The sequence below is a fragment of the Myotis yumanensis genome, unplaced genomic scaffold, assembly GCF_028538775.1.
Source record: "Myotis yumanensis isolate MYYU_CA2020_CCGP unplaced genomic scaffold, mMyoYum1.0.hap1 SCAF_2, whole genome shotgun sequence".
NCBI lineage: Eukaryota > Metazoa > Chordata > Mammalia > Chiroptera > Vespertilionidae > Myotis > Myotis yumanensis.
In genome coordinates this window covers 3,150,920-3,167,041 of record NW_027223753.1, presented here as the reverse complement: position 1 = coordinate 3,167,041, position 16,122 = coordinate 3,150,920, and the positions used below count along the sequence as shown (strand labels likewise).

The window sequence follows — 16,122 nt, the reverse complement described above, 5'->3', positions numbered from 1 at the left end:
CCCTTCTCTGCCCCCAGCTCTGCAGAGGGCGGCGGCTTGGTCTTACCCATCTCCCTCTCCCCAGTGCCCAGCCCTGAGCCCCCATGGGGCTGCCAGGAATATGGACTCTTGAACAGGCCACTGGCCCAGGGACCCCTGTCGGGTGCCCAGAAGCCGGGCAGTCCTTGGCCTCCATGACCCCCACCAGCCCGGGCGCTGAGAGGCAGGCGGTGGGCGAAGGCTCACTACCTCCTTCCGGAAGCCCGTGGTCTCCACGTGGCGGAGCTTGCTCTTGGTCTGCATGTAGATGTCAGCTGCCTGCAGCCCTGCTGGGGGCTTGGGGGCCGGGTAGCCTGGAGGGGGAGGGGGCAGCTGGGTGTCTGGGGGCGGGGGTGGCGGCGGGAAGCTGGGTGGCGGCGGCGGCGGCGGTGTGGTTTTCTCCATCTTGCCCTGGGCCAGGCTCAGCTCCGGGCTCAGCATGTCCATGTAGCTCTGTATCTCTGCGGCTCTGGCTCTCGGAAGCCCTGGCAGGGGGAGGGGGAGGCGGAGGGGGGAATGCTGGGCTTGTGAGTTGGCAGAGGGGCTGTGCGCAGGACTGAGACCCTCTACTGTCAATAAGCAACTTGCCAAGTGGGTAGTGGACTCAGGGGTGCAGCCCAGCATGGCCCCGCCCTGGCCCTGGCCCTGGCCCTGCCCTCCCGCAGGCCTGCACCTGTCGGGGAAAGACCGCACCTCACGGACCTCACCCGGGTTTGGGGTGGGAGCCCCGGGGCTTTGGACTCCAGGTGTGCTCCTGGGCTGAGCCACCTGGAGGGGGGGAGGGCTGCCTTCCAGGCAGATCCGGCCGGGCAGGTGGCAGAAATATGGATGCCACACCCAGTCTTTTCAGGGTGCCCGCCATCTCTGCAGCCACCACCTGGTGGCATGAAGCAGGCACAGCAAGTGGAGGGACCCGTGCTCGGGGCCTGGTCAGCGTGTGTGCGTGCATGTCTGGCTTCTGCGTGAATGTCTGTGCATGTTGTGTGATGGTGCGTGAGTACACAGGCTTGGTATTTATGAATGTGCTGTGTTAGTCTGTGGACATGGGGTGTGTGTGAGCACAGCTGGGGTATAGAATGGAGAGTTGTGTGCCTGTGTGTAGTGTAGGTGTGTGTATATATCTTATTGATTTCAGAGAGGAAGGGAGAGGGAGAGAGAGGGAAACATCAATGATGTGGGAATCCTTGATCAGCTGCCTCCTGCATGCCCTCCACTGGGGATCAAGCCCGAAAGCCTGCAACCCGTGGCCTTGACCGAAATCGAACCCGGGGGGCCCTTCAGTCCGAAGGCTGATGCTCTATCCACGGAGCCAAACCAGCTAGGGCGCAAGTGTGCACTCTTGAGTGTGTAAGTTCTGGGGACAGTGTGTGCATGTGTGAGTAAGGATATTCTATCGTGTGCGAGGTGCATGTGCAAATGTGTGGATGTACATGTATGTTGTGATGGGGACACACAAACATGAGTGTCTATCTGTCACCAGAACCAGCATCCTCTCCTGGTGGCCTGGCAGCCTCCAGTGTCAGCTGTGGGTAGAGGTGGCCCGGGGCTGCTCCCCCTCCTCCCTCTTCCCATCAGTCCACTCACCGTGCGGGGGGCGCCGGCCCTTGATACTGGACTGGCTGGATGAGCAGGAGTCGTAGTTGGAGAGGGTGCTGGTGGGCGAGCTGAGGTCGAAGTTCAGTGGCTGGACGGACACGGTGGTGTTGGGCGAGGACATGCCTGAGTCGGGCTGCTTGGTCTCGAGCTCGGCGGACGGGTCCCGCGACAGCACGCGGTGCTCCAAACTCTGAGCGGAGGAGCGGAGGCCGTGAGCACAGCCAGCCCCCACAGCCAGCGAGCTCTGGGGCAGGGCCCTGCTCAGAGCCCTGGCTGGGTGACCGTGGCTAAGCCGCTGCCCTTTCTGGGCTAAGATTCAAGCCCCGCCCCCCAGCAGCAGGACCTGGGCTCCTGGAAACTCCTACTCCTGGCCCCTCCCTGCTCAGGAGGGTTGAGAGGCTGCGGAAAGGGGGGCCCTGGGTGCACCCCCAGGGGCGAGCCACAGGGCAGCCGCCTTCTTCCTCATTGATGGGCAGAGGGCCTGGGCTCCAGTGCATCTTTGGGGAGGGGCCAGGCTCTGCAGCTGGTGAGAGTGCTGGCAGCAGCTGGGGGCAGGGGAGGGGTGCAAGGCCCCCCAGCTTGCAGGGAGGACTGATCCCCCATTACCTGGCCAGCAAGCCCTGTCTGTCCTGGCCTGACTAGGCAAATCCCGCACCAGTCCTGTCTCCAGACAGGGCCCTCAGGGAAAGAGAGGGGCATGGGTGGCCCAGCTGAGCAACCTGGGCATCTAGAGCTGAGGCTTCCCAGCCAGCCACCCCCCACCACTGTCCGTGCCCCGCCCCAGGCCTGCCCCTCCTGGCATGGGTGTGGGCTGGGGTGGGGGCCCTGCTTACGTTGCCCATGCTGCTCTGCTGCCCGCAAGCCTGCTCGCTCGCTCGCTGCTCCTGCCCAGGCCTGCGCCTCCCTGCCCCACGCCCGCCTGCCTGAGAAGTGTCACAGGCCCCCCGGGAGCGGAGGCAGGCCGGCGCCAGGTAACGGCTCTGCAGCCGCGCTCATTGGCCTGTAATGAGGGGCTCTGGGCCTGTTGGCCTTTTCTGGGCCAGCATCCTCTGCGGCTGGGATCTGCCACCTCCTTCATGGGCCCACCTGAGTGAGGGGCCCGGCCCCACACCCCACACACTTCAGGGGGCATCCCTGCTGCCTACCCCAGGAGCCAAGGGGAACCACAGGAGCTGAGCGGGGCAGCTGAAGATGCCCTTTTCTTGGCTGACAGCAGTGGGCACTGGGAGCGCCAGGCCTGACCCCACAGATAACATGTTTGGGACACGGGCTCTGCGGCCTTCAGATGTCACCTCCTCCGCTTACTAGCTGCTGACTCTGGGCAAAAGTCACTTATCTCTCCTTTAGCCGTTCCTTCATCTGGAAATGGGGAAGCAGTGCTGCCGGCCCCGTGAGGTTGTAAAAATGATTTAAAAGTGAGTGAAGTGCCAGGGCCCGGTGGCCAGTAAGTGCCACACGCATCAGCTGTTAGTATTCATTTCCCATGGAGACTGGCTGAGGTTACAGCCTGAAGCACCGGGCAGGTGCCCGCCGGTCCCGGGTGCTCACGGAGCGGACGTGGGGCTCTGCCACCCAGATTCTCAGCGGAGGGAATTCACCTCTGGCGCCCAAAGGCCGCGGTGTTTTCCTGCTTAGGTGCCCGGCCCAGGGAGCACCGCATGCTGACCCGCTCCCCTCTGTGCAGCCCTTTCCTGGGGAGATTCCTCCTCAGGTCCGGGTCACCTCTGACCCTGCGCCTTGCTGTGCTCCATCCCCAGGACCGGGTGGGCCCATGTGGGGAGGGGCCAGGCTCTGTGGGGCGGCCGACCTGTGGGGCGGGACCCCCTTCTTTCCGGCAGCCCTCTCGTGCCAGGCTGCCCTGGGAGCTGGTCAGTGTCCTTGTAATGGCACCTGGGAGGCTTCCCCCCTTTTCTCCCTCAAGTCCCAAAGCGGGCATTGCACCGGCTGACGCAGAGGCCGCCGCACTGCGCGCAGGCCCTGGTGGGTCACTTCTCGGCGGTGTAACCAGACTAAGGTAATTTAAAAAGACCAGCACAGGTTTCTAGCTTGGAAGCAGCTCACTGAGTGAGTATGCAGTGGGGTGGTCAAGAGGTGGCTCTAGGCCCGGCCACTGGGCTCCACCACTTAGTACTGTGTGAGCCTTGGCCTCCCTGAAACTCAGTTTACCCTGAAATGGGTACACTGACACCCCTGCCTCAGAGGACGGTGGCGAGAAGGAAATGAGCTATCCATGCGGGCGGTGGCAGCTGAAGGAACCGAACTGTGCCATTCGCATGTGTCCGGTGATTTCTCCCAGCCTTCGCCCCAGTCAGGGCGACCCTGGTCCTCCTTCTCTTGACTTTTTGCCTCCACACCCCGCCCCCTCCTCCATGACCAGTGGTCCCGGCTGAGAAGTCATGTGGGGAAGTGGCCTGGGACCCTTACTCCCCGTGTGATCCAGGCAAGGGGCTTCGCGTCCCTGCACTCCAGCTTCCTCGGTGCCAAAAGGGTGAACAAAACCTACCTGTGGGGGCGCGAGGGCGGGGCTCAGGGTGCGATAACGCCCCCCCCCCCCCCCGCGGCCAGGCGTACCAGGTTCTCCACGGTGCGCAGGTAGCGGGTGCAGTGGCTGTGGCCATTGTAGTCTGAGAGGTCGGCGGGCGTGTATCCGTCGCGGTCGCGGACGTCCAGCTCCGCGCCGTTCACTACCAGGATCTGGCAGCACTGCAGGGGCACGCAGGGGGGGACCCCCCGCCGCTAGCCCGCGCCCGCGCCCGGCAGGGCTGTGCTGAGCGCGCGGCGCCGTCAGAGGGCGCCCCGTCCCGCCCCCGGCCCCGCCCCGGCCCCGCCCTCACCTCCAGCTCCCCGTTCTCGGCGGCGTCGTGCAGCGGGGGTCCCGCCCCACAGGTCGGCCGCGATCTCGCCGCCGTGCAGCAGGAGCCAGCTGAGCACCTTGGCGTGGCCGCGGCTCGCCGCGAAGTGCATGGCCGTGGCGCCGTCCTTGTCCTGCTCCGACAGGCTCACGTCGGTGCAGCTCACCTGGCGGGACGGGGCGGGGAAAGAGGGAGGGGCTGGGCGCCCGGCCCTTTCTGGTCCCGCCCCGCCCCGTCCCGTGCAGGCCCCGCCCCCCCGGCCCCGGCCTGGGGCTCACCAGCCACACGATGACCGGGCTGTGGCCCATCTGTGCCGCCGCGTGCAGCGGGGTCATGCCGTCGTGGGCGCTCGTGTGCGGGTCCGCGCCGCACTCCTGCACCAGGTACTGCGTCACCTCCAGGTGGCCCTCCTGGCACGCCAGGTACAGGGGCGTGGCACCGTTCTTGGTTTGGGCATTGACTCCCCTGCGAGCAGGAAGCACCCACCGAGGCTCTCAGCACCCGCCCCCTGCGAGGCCTTCCAAAGACCCTCGTCCCTTCCGGGGACCCTGGAGGGCTGGCAGGGTGGGTCGCAGGGGGCCTAGTCACTAGGCCGCGCTGTTCCTGGCTCCCTCTGGACTCAGACCTGTGCCAGCCCGCCTCAGGGCCCTCTGGCTTGCCCCTCCTCCCCCAGCCCTTCCTTCCTATAATACCCTGGGACTGAGCCCGGCCCTGCCCTCGGTGGATAGCCCACCCCTTACGAGGCCTGGCCTGGCCTCTCCCTCCCTACCAGCCACACCGACCCTCTGTCCCTGCAAGCCCCACACATACTGCCTCTCTCTCCTACAGAATGTCCTTCCCTCCTCCTCGCTCTTTAAGACTCAGGGCAAATCCCTCCTCCCTGAGGCCTGCCTTGATTCTCCCAGGCAGGGCAGGCCTTTCTCACCCCTGTGCCCCATACTGCCCTGGCCCCACTCCGGGGACACCTGTCTTGCCTGGTTGAACATAACTGATTTTGGCCTCTGCCTCCCTCAGAAGGTTGAGTTCCCAGAGAACAGAAAGGTAGGGTTGCCAGGTAAAACGCAGAATGCCCAGTTAAGTCTGAATATCAGATAAACAAGTCATTTAAAAAGTTTATATGTATATATCTCCCTGGCTGGTTTGGCTCAGTGGATAGAGCCTGTGGAGTGAAGGGTCCCAGGTTCGATTCCTGGTCAGGGCACATGCCTGGGTTGTGGGCTCGATCCCCCAGTAGGGGGCGTGCAAGAGGCAGCCAATTGATGATTCTCTCACATCATTGATGTTCCTATCTCTCTCCCTCTCCCTTCCTCTCTGAAATCAATAAAAAAAATATTTAAAAATAAAAATTATAAGTGTATCCAAAATATTGTATAAGGTATACTTATACTAAAACGTGGCTTGTTGTTCATCTGAAATGAAAATTCGTTTGGATATCCTGGTTGTTAGCCTGGCAACCCTCCGGATGGCCACCGTCCCCTGAGCCCTCCCCGTGGCTGTGCTATGAAGTCAGCAGGCAGGCCCTCACTGGATGCCCTGCGGTCCGATGCATTCCCAGCGGCAGAGGGGCAGCTGGGGCTCAGAGGCTGTGACAGGCCTGAGGCGACACAGCTGCACGTGGGTGTGAGTGAGCTCACACCTGTCTGTGCCATGCGGCACCTGGCACACAGTAGGCACACAGCGAGTGGAGAGAGGGTATCCCCTCGACTGCACCTGTCACTGCCCCTCAGCTCCCACAGAGGGTCCTTACTGGGGGACAGGGAACTCGCCCCACAAGCTGGAGTGCCGCTGGGAACAGGGGAGCTGGCAGGGCTGCTGGCTGATCCTCAGTTTTCCTGACTTCACCGTGGGTCATGGACAGCCCAGGATGCAGTTACCAGAGTTGGGCACTAGGTGGAACCACAATCTAGGCCCAGACCCAGGAGCTGCCCACCAACAGCCCTAGTGATTCTCAGCTCAGGGTAGGGGCTGTGCGCTCGTACGCTGTGCCCAGGAAGTGCGGTTCTTCCTGAGAATCCACCCATCTATCCACTCACTTCATCAAACCCACGCTCCACCCCTCCATCCACGCCCTCCCTCCCTCGTCCAATCCCAGCCCCTCTGTCCATTCACACAGGCACCAGGCCGCCCACTCCTCTTCCATCTGCCCACTCACTCCCCCTCTTGTCACTGCCAACATGACTTGGTCCCTCCATCTTACTCCCTCCACCGACGCCCAGCTGATGTCTTTCTCCCTGTCCCTAAAACCCTGGCCTCTGTCCACTTCCCTGACCCCTGACCCCAGGGCGCTCCTTCCTCCTGGTGTGGACCGTCCACCCTAGACACACAGCTGCCACTGGCTGGGGCTGATGCTGAGCCAGCACTTCACACATTTGGGGAGGAGCAGGGGCCATGCCTGGCTGCCCTCTGTCACCCCACAGCGTCAGGGGTAGAGTGGTGCCCAGGGGCCGACACAGCACACACGGCAACAGAGACCCATGCCTCATCTCAGCCACACACTGGCCGGAGGCCACTGGCCTCCACGCCCCAGTGCCAGCGTCGCCCCCACACATGCATTCGCATGCTGGTGCGTCAGTAAGAGCCTGTTTAATATTTCACGACCGACACTCAGTGGCCTGAATTATTCACCCCGTAACCAAGGCACAGTGAGTGCTGGGGTCCTGGGGATGGACAGCTGGAGGGGGCCCCCACCCAGGGCCCACAGGACTCTCTCTGGGGATGCCTGAGGCACATACACAGCTCGGGAGCCAGACCTGCCAGGAGCCCTGCCCTCCCAGCAACCCCCCTTGGCAGGTATCCATGACCCGGGGGTGCCCAGCCGGCCTGAGAAGCTGGCACGGAGCAGGACCCAGGCAGGAGGGAGCGCCACTGGCTGGCGCTCTCAGCCGGAGTCCCGGGTGCATAGTACGTGCTCAGTAAATGCTCAACTCGTCACCGTCACTGTTAGCACTCCAGCCTCTGTGCTCAGGGTCCCCATTCTGGAGGCACAGCTCCAGCCTGCGAGACCCCAGGACATAGGGCAGGTTCGTTGGGGTGGCCAAGGGGGTCCCAGCCTTGTTACCCTCTTCTACCTCAGCCCAGAGGCCAGAGAGGTGGGTTCCCTCGTGCTATAAAAATCTGCAAGAGCATTAAGAGATGAAGGATGAATTGAGACGGAGAGATGGACTTATAATGGGCAGCAATGATCATCATTGATAATAGTGGTAGCAGGTCCCATTTATTGAATGATTTCTCTGTTCCAGGCACAGTGACGAGCATGATACACATTCTCTCATCTTGTCCTTGTAAAGTGGCCTTAGAAGGTAGGTGTTACATTGCTCCCCTTTTACAGATGGGGAAAGTGAGGCTAAGATCACGCAATGAGAGAGAGGCAGAGAGGGACCTGGGTGCGGGAAGGACCTGGCTGAGCCCTCCAGGCTGTGCCAAGGTCTGGCCTCTTGTGTGATGGCTTCTCAAAGCCATCGTGATGTGGAGGCGGCATCCAACCGGGAGACACACTCAGAGCCCTCAGCACGGCCTGGTGCCCTGTTACATTTTAGGCCCCTCCTCCCTGTGTCCCTGGGGGGTGCACTGCTGGCTGGGGGCACCCAGGCCTCACCAAGCAGGAGTCACTGCCTAGAGGGGCGGGGCGGGGTCTCAGGGGACACCCTGATCCAGCTCATCCAGTTCTAGCCTCAGGGACCACCTGGGGGGGAGGGGAGGGAATCCCCCCTCCCAGCCCCTACCCTTTGCCCTGGCCTCTGCTCACCCCCAACTCTGCAGCTCACTGCACAGGGCCCGTGCGTTCTTTACCCTCTGAGCCTCAGTTTCCACATATGGCAAGTGGGCGTGATAACTGTCTGGCCTCTCCATGCCCCTTCCGAGAGAACAGAAGAGGAAGCTTTGCAACCTTGTGTTTCCTGAGGGGAGGGTGACCTGCCATCCCGCGCCCACCCGCTGGGCCATGCTACCAACCCTGGAGGTGCTACTGCCCAACGGTGCCCCTCCCCCCAACACCTGCCTGTGCTGGGCCCTCAGCCTCTGCCTGCCTCACCTCCAAATGTCGGGGTGCCCCAGGGCCTCCTTTCTGAGTGCCCTTCCTCCCTGGTGAGCTCATCTACTTCCCAGGCTCCAAGGCGGCCTGGCCCCGAGGCCCGTATCTCTCCAGCTTAGACCTGGGGTCTGCACCCTCCCCACCTCTGCCCACTCAGGGTCTGTGCATGGACCAGGCGGCTTGACCTTCACCTGCTGAGAGCCAGACAAGGGCTGGATTCTGGACTCCGTATCCAGTTAACAAAACGTACTACTGCCAGGCGCTGGCTCCCAGGATGCGAAGGCGAGGTCTGTTCTCGTTGGTCGGGAGGCAGACAGAGGGGTGCACAGGGGTGCACAGGTGCAGTGCCAGGCCACGGGGGGTGCGGGAAATGAGGTAGGACGACGGGGAGGGAGTGTGTGTGGTGCGTGGGGCGCATTACAGTTTGCAGGAGCTCAAGGCCGCCCTGAGAGGGAGAGGAGCAGAGGCCTGAGGAGGGAGGGGCTCTGTGGGGAAGAGCTCTGAGTGGAGGGAACAGCCGGGGCGAAGGCCACAGGGTGCTGGCCTGTTGGAGCAGAGCAGGCGATGGGAGAGCAGCTGGAGGGGAGGGTGGACCGGAGTGAGGGTCGCTGGGCCGTGTAAGGAAGCGGCTTCCCTGTCAGTGATGGGGAGACTGACGGGTCCCCAAAGGTGCGCCAAGCTGGGCAGGAAGAGGGCAGGGCCAGGGCAGGGAGAGCCGCCGGGCTCCAAATCTGACGGCTTGGACTGGGTGTTGCTGGTGGGGGTGGAGGCTGTTCCCACTGAGAGGGGTCCCCCTATTTCACCAGGTCCCCCCCCTTTCTCAGAGCCCAACGTGGATGTGCCAGCCCTGCTGCCCAGGGACCTCAGCAAACACCCAGGGTAGACCTGGCGGGCGGGGTGGGGGGGGGGCGGGTAACAGAATAAACGAACCCTCACTGCCTGTGGCAGAAACAGAGGCCCAGCGGGGAGGGGGCAGACCCAGGCCCAGGCAGAGCCTCTGGCCTTCGAAGGGAGAGCGAGACAGTCCCTGGGGTCCTTGAGGGGTGAGCAGCTCGGCTCCCTGCTCAAGATGGGGGGCTGCCTGAACCCCTCCAGCGGGGCTGTGGAAGCAGCCAGGGATCCCCAGCAAACCTGAAAGGCCCGGAGGGAGTGGGAGACAGAACCGAGAGGGGTGGCCAAGGCCACCCAGTGAGCCAGGGGACCTCCGCAGGCAGCTGGCCATGAGACGCCCTTTCTGTACCTGTCACTCCGCGAGGCAGGCACATCTGTTTGGTTCAGCGAAGTGTCCCTGGCACTTAGAATCTCGCCTAGCACAGAGTGGAGTGAGCCCATCTGTAAAATGGGTGATTACAGGGCCGCTGCCTGGGGTGGTTGTAAGGCTCAGACTGGTGCTTGGTGCCAGCTTCTGGGAGACACTAGCCTCTCCTGGCTCCTGGCCAGGGCACTTCCAATCTCTGACCTAGGCCCAGAGCCCACCCCCAAGCTCCCAGCTTTGAAGTTCAGGTGGGGGGAGGGGGCCCTGGCTGAGCCCGGCCTCCCTCCAGCTTCAGGATGAGCACGGTGGCTCCTGGGCCCCAGGACCCTCCCGGCAGGTGGTCAGGCGCCCTGAGAGCCTTGCTCCCCCCACTTCCCAGTCTGTCCCCACTGGTTCCCCACCACCAGCCACTCATGCTCCTGGCCAGGAGGGACGACCCACCCAGCTCCTGTCAGCCTCTGTGCCTCCAGCTTAGGGACCCTCTTTCTGCAGAGGGCTCAGAGGGAGGGTCCCCAGGACAGCAGCCCCCAAGGTTGCTGGGGCCATTCCTTGGCCTCTGGGAGAATTTGACCAATGGGCTGGGATAGACTGGAGGAGGGGGTGGGGTGGGGGTGCAGGGTGTTCCTGGGGTCGAAAGCCCTTTCTGATGCCCCCTAATGCAGCCTGGCACTGGCTGGGCCCTCCCCGGACACCGTCCAGCCCTCCTGCTCCTTCGAAGCTTGTCACTGCCATGGCCCAAGGCCACCACAGCTCCCTGGGTGGGATCGGGTTTCTCTGCGGTAGGTCTGGGAGCCGTCCTCCCTCCCCCGCAGGGAGAGCTGAGCCCTTGTGAATAATTCACAGGCGCCACAGCAGCCAGGCTCACGGGTGGGCGGCGCTGCGGCCTCCAGCCGGCTGCCTGGGCCCCTGATTGTGCCCTGCAGCCTAGAGCCGTCCCAGCCTTTCCCCCCAGCTCCCTGCCCAGGCTCCCCAGGCTCCCCAGGCTGGGGGGGCAGGGGTCTTCATCTCCACAGGCAGCTGGGTGGGCACTGGTCTACACCCTCTCCTGGCAGTGCCCCACCCAATTCCCAGCCACCCCTCCTGCCTGTGCCCTGTCTGGGGACCACACAAAAGCACCTCCTTATCAGCCAGGACACATGCTGCTGGCGGCAGGATAGAGCCGAGCCCTCTGTCACCTCCCCGAGATTCACGTGGCCTGGGGTCTGGCAGCGCATCTGTCCAGGCCACCTGGCCGGAGCGGGCACCACCAATCCCGGCCACACCTGCAGGGCCTGGGAGGGTCAGTGTCCCCAAGGCCCTCAGCCCCCAGGCTGTCCCCTGGCACAGCCAGAGCCTTCCCCAGGCCCCTGGTGAGGAGGGGCTCAGCCTGGGGTGCCCCCCAAGGTCCTCCTCAGCACTCCCAGGGGTGGGCAGGGCCCTCCCAGTTCACTGCCAGCCTGGCTTTGGGGCCCGTTATGGGTGAAGGGGAGGCTGGTGGGTGCAGGCGGGTGGCCATGGCTGTCCCTCCCCTCGCAAAACCTCTGTGTCCTCTTTGTTCCTCGAGGGGAGGGGCCAGAAGCATCGGAGTCGCCTCGGCGGGGCCATGTCTCGGGGCTGCTCCCAGCCCCCACCTCCGGGTGCCGACGGTGCCAGGCTGGGAGCCGTTCCCATGAATCTCTGGGGCCTCCTGCTCTAAATCCCACCACCTTCAACTTGACCCGAACCCCAACTTGTCCAGGAGCAGAGTTCACGTGACGGTGGTGCAGACCCGTGACATGTGGCCCCTGGTCTGAGGGCACACCTGCTGGTCCCCCCACTGACCAGACCAGGGAACCTCCTGCTCGGCCAGGTCCCTGCACTCGGCCGGGTCTGAGGGCTGCCCACACCCATGCCAATGTGCCCGGGGCCCGAGGCTGCCGCTGCGGCCACCCTGCCCAAGGCCATGGGCAGCGCCCCTGCCGGCTCCCTGGTGGCCGGCGGCCCTGCAGGTGCCTCAGGAGTGAGTCAGGGGGAGGACCCTCTCGCCTGGTGCCTGGGTCCTCCAAGGCCGCTCATGTCCTAGGCGCCCACTTGGACTGACAGAGGTCACCCCACCCATCAGGGCCCAGGGCCACTGGTGCCCCCCCTCAGACCGTGTCTGGATGGCTTTCCCCCAGGGCTCCTGTCTCCCCCAGTTGCGCCCCAAGACCTGGCTCCCTTCCTCCCCGGGACCGCCCCCGACTCCCCCTGCTGTGCATTGAGCCCCATTCCCGCCCCGGGAGACATCTCCTGGTGGGGGTGGAGGCTGTTCCCACCTGGCGGGCTCCCACCTGCTCAGGCAGCCCCCCATCTTGAGCAGGGAGCCGAGCTGCTCACCCCCCAGATGCCGGAGGGGATGGCAAACTTCAAGCACCCCGAGCCCTGGCAGCCCCACCCCGAGACCCCAGGAGGGGTGTCCTTACTCAGGGTAGTGACCGATGAGACAGGGCTCCTGTCTCCCCCAGTTGCGCCCCAAGACCTGGCTCCCTCCCTCCCCGGGACCGCCCCCGACTCCCCTGCTGTGCATTGAGCCCCATTCCCACCTGCCCCACCCCGCCCCGGGGAGCCCCAGCCCACAGCCCAGCTGCCCCTCAGCCCAGCCACTCCTCAGCCCAGCCACTCAGCAGAGGCCCCTGGGTGTGGGAGGCCAGAGCCTCAGTATCGGGAATGGGCTGAGGGCCACAGGAAATGACCAGCTGCCCTGTGGACGGCCTGGCGAGGGGGCTGTGGGGCTGGGGGGTGGAGTCTGGGCGGGCAGCCCTCTCCCTCCACCTCTGGGTAAGTGCCATGGCTCCTCCTCCATCGCCTTCCTGCCTGGGGGTTTAGGAAATGCTCTTACCCCCCCCCCAACCCCCCAACCCGGATTTACAACAGCCTTGCAAATGAGCACAGCAGCCAATGAGGCTGGGGCTGGAGGGAGCACCCTGCAGGCTGGGAGCACCCCGGGGAGCAAGGGACCTTGGGCTGGATGCCCCAGGCTTGCAGGGCCTGGGGCAAGTGGCAGTGAGCCCGCCAGGAGGGGAGACATCTTGGCTGGGCAGGAGCCGCCTCTGGCCTGGCCCTCTGGCCCCAGGCGCGGCCACTCCCCAGATGCCGGAGGGGATGGCAAACTTCAAGCACCCCGAGCCCTGGCAGCCCCACCCGAGACCCCAGGAGGGGCGTCCTTACTCAGGGTAGTGACCGATGAGAAGCCTCAGGGAGGGGAAGTCTCCTTTGGCGGCGGCGTAGTGGACGGGCAGGGCGCCCGTGTCTGTGGCTGCGGTGGGGTCCCCACCGCCGTGACGCAGCAGCCAGTCCACCACCTCGGGGTGGCCGAAGCGGGCAGCCAGGTGCAGGACTGTGGCACCAGAATTGTCTTTGTCCTGTGGAAAGAGAGCGAGTTAGTCCCACAGCCTGTCCTGCCCCGTCTCTGGCTCAGGCCCTTCCCGCATCCCTCCGGCCAGGGGGCAGCTCTGTCCTCGGGCACCTAGCGGGCCTGCTTTGAACTACAGTCCAAAGTGGCACCACCAAGCCATGCCATGCCCCGTGGGCTCTCTGAGAACTGCAGGCCATGACTGAGGTGTCCGCACAACACAGGCTTTCAGGATGCGGCACGCTTGTCCCCGCGGGCGCTCCAGGGTCTGGCCGAGACCTGTGCCGGCACCCAGGTGCTCAGGGACATGTGGGTGAGGGAGCAAGAGTTGCTGGGCCAGGGAGATGGGCTGTTGGGGCTGCACCAGGTTGGCATCGGGGTCAGGGGGCACCTTCTGCATCCAACCCTTGCCCCCCCCCCCCGTGTCACATGGGAAGGGCTCTCCAGATTGGTGCACCCCTAACAACCCAATCTCAGTGCAGAGAACTGCCCCCGCCTCCCAGCCCAGCCCACGCCCTGCTCCCAGGCTGCCTTCTTGCCCTGTGGGGCAGTGGGCAGGGCCTGGGGCAGTCAGCTAATGGTGGTAGCCCCTCTCCCAGGCACCCCGGAGGGGCGGGGGGCAATGGTCAGAAGTGCCCGATGTGTCCTTGTGAGCCGCCGGGTGTACCTGCCGTGGGGGCGGTGCCGGGGGCAGGGGCTGCGCTCGTGTTGGGTGAGGACAGGCCCTGAGACTAGAGGCTGGCTGGCGGGCTGGGCGGGGGCACGGGCTCTGGGAGCAGAGCGAGCTCCAGCGTCAAGCACGTGGGAAGACGGAGGGGAGAGGGCGCTGGCTGGGCAGTAGTGAGTGGTCGGCACGGTGTACTAGAATTGGGGAAGCGGGGCCTTCTACCCAGGTGTGGGCACAGGTGGGCACAGGTGTGGCCGCGGTGGGAGGAGAGGCTCCTGTGAGAAAGGTGAACAGAAGCGAGGGCCTGGAAGGGATGAGCCCAGGGCTGGCTGGTGTCCTCGAGGCTGAGGGGCAGGCGCAGGTGGACTGGCTGTGGCCGGGGAGGGAGGTGGGCAGCAGAGTAAGGCAGAGGGAGCAGGAGTGAACACCCAGGATGGAGGGTGTTGCTGAGGGCCTCTGTGTGCTGGAATGCCCAGGTGGGGACCAGTCTGGCTCAGTGTGTCCCTTGAGCCCAGGGGACAGGGCTAGAGCTGACCCAGGCAGGACCACGGTGAAGCATGCTTTGAGCCCAGCTCTTGAGAAAGGCCCTTGGTTCCTCCTGGCCTTGGGGCTGGGGGCCTGCAGCTCCCGGGGGTCCTGCTGGCTCTGGCCTCTGGGTGGGGGTGGCAGTAAGAAGAGGACAGGCTCTGGCCTGTCTGTCCCTGGAGCTCAGCTCCTGTTCTGTGGCCGGCACCCTAAATCTGTTTATCTCTCTGGGCTGAGCAGGGCCAGGATCGAGGCCAACCTCCCCCCACCCACCACTTCCGCCCCCGGGGGCTCCAGGGCGGGAGCCGAGATAAGCCAGGCACAAGGCCACCTGTTTCTTCTGCCTCCTCTGCAGAGGCGAGGCAGGCTTCCGGCCAGGGTCTGGACACCGGGACCGGGGAGGCATGCCACCTCCCCAAAGAGTGGGCAGGGGCCACGTGCCAGGAACTCTGATAACAGAGCCGGAGATAAGGCTGGGCCATCTCCCAGGAAGGGGCGGAATGTGTGTGTGTGGGGTGCCATCCTGAGGGGAGAGAGGGGGCAGGGGTCTGGGCACCCTCAGGGCCCAGCCCGCCAGCTCAGCTGCTTCTTCTGCCTCTTCTTCCACATCCAGGGAACCCAGTGGTCTTGCCCAAAAGTCCTGGTTCCTCCCTCCAGTGGTCCCAGTGGCCAGAATAGCTTCCAGGTTCCTTTCTCCAGCCTCTGAGACCCTCGGGCCCCGGTGGCCTCTCCACCCTCACCCTTCTCCCCACACTGGCCTTCTGCCGCTCCGCCAGGACAGGAAGGTGTAAGCGAAGAGCTGGGCACTTCCCTGCTCCTTGTGCTGGGAACTGTGTGATCGTCACCTGGCACTTCCTCCTCCTCAGTCACTCCTTACCGGGGCCTTCCCGGCCACCTCGCCCAAGCAGCTCCCTGAGGCTCCCCCTCGCGTGGCCCTGCGGTGCCTGCTGGTACCTGGTTTACCTCTTAGCCTGTGGGTTTGCTGTGTGTTGCCCCGTAGACTGGCAGCGCCAGGGGGGCAGAGCGCCCCTGAGCCCCGGCCTAGTACCTGTTGGTGCTCTATGGCCAGCAGGAGTTACACCAGGGCCTGAGCTGCCTCCTCCCCCAGCTCAGAAGGAGCCAGGCGTCCACTAGCCTGGGGACCAGAGACCAGGTGGGGCCTTGGGGCAGGAAGACGCCCTGGCCTTGGGGTCACCTGCCTCTCAGCCTGGGGTAGCTGTAAGGCTTGGCCGGTCCCTCCAGACCTGGTGGGAGGGGGACGGGGGGACGGGGAGGGGGCTCCTGGGCTTCTGATTCTGTGCCCAGACCCTAGTGCCCCACCCACCCGGCCCCCCTGGGTCCCCATCACCTGGGTGCTGACGAGCATCTGCCCTGGTGCTTACTAAACCCAAGAACCACCTCACCCCTGGCCCTGGGGAGGACCTTGACGCAGGTGCAGTGGGGAGGTGCCAGCTCCACACGCTTGAGCCTAGGGGGCTCCAGGCCAGACCCTCTTGGGGGGGAAGCCTGGGCAGGCCCGGGGCGCGAGGACCCACCTGCACCCTGCAGGCCGCCCTGCGAGAGCAGCCACTGCAGGCAGGCGAGGTGGCCGGTGGCGGCGGCGTCGTGGGCCGGGGTGGCGCCGTTCCGCGCCCGGGCCGCGGCGGGCAGGGCGGCCTCCTCCACCAGGAAGCGCAGACAGTGCAGCTTGCCGGCGCGGGCCGCGTGGTGCACGGGCAGGGCGTCCAGCGGGTCCCGCAGCGAGGGCTCCAGCCGGCCCGCGGCGTGCAGGGCCTTCAGCACGTCCAGCTCGCCCTGCCGCGCCGCCTGCAGCGCCTGCTCCAGGGCCAT

The 16,122-nt window shown here is 64.9% G+C and overlaps 1 protein-coding gene across 1 annotated transcript in view; it reads right to left on the bottom strand.

Moving 5' to 3' along the window:
- Positions 1-16,122, bottom strand: part of ESPN (espin) — a 27,856-nt gene extending 11,734 nt beyond the window's left edge. Inside the window, 9 exon segments of the mRNA XM_070403973.1 lie at positions 229-503; positions 1,603-1,804; positions 4,186-4,317; positions 4,449-4,484; positions 4,486-4,632; positions 4,745-4,931; positions 12,917-13,110; positions 15,828-15,839; positions 15,841-16,122. Of these exon segments, the coding sequence (XP_070260074.1) occupies positions 229-503; positions 1,603-1,804; positions 4,186-4,317; positions 4,449-4,484; positions 4,486-4,632; positions 4,745-4,931; positions 12,917-13,110; positions 15,828-15,839; positions 15,841-16,122 (1,467 nt within the window).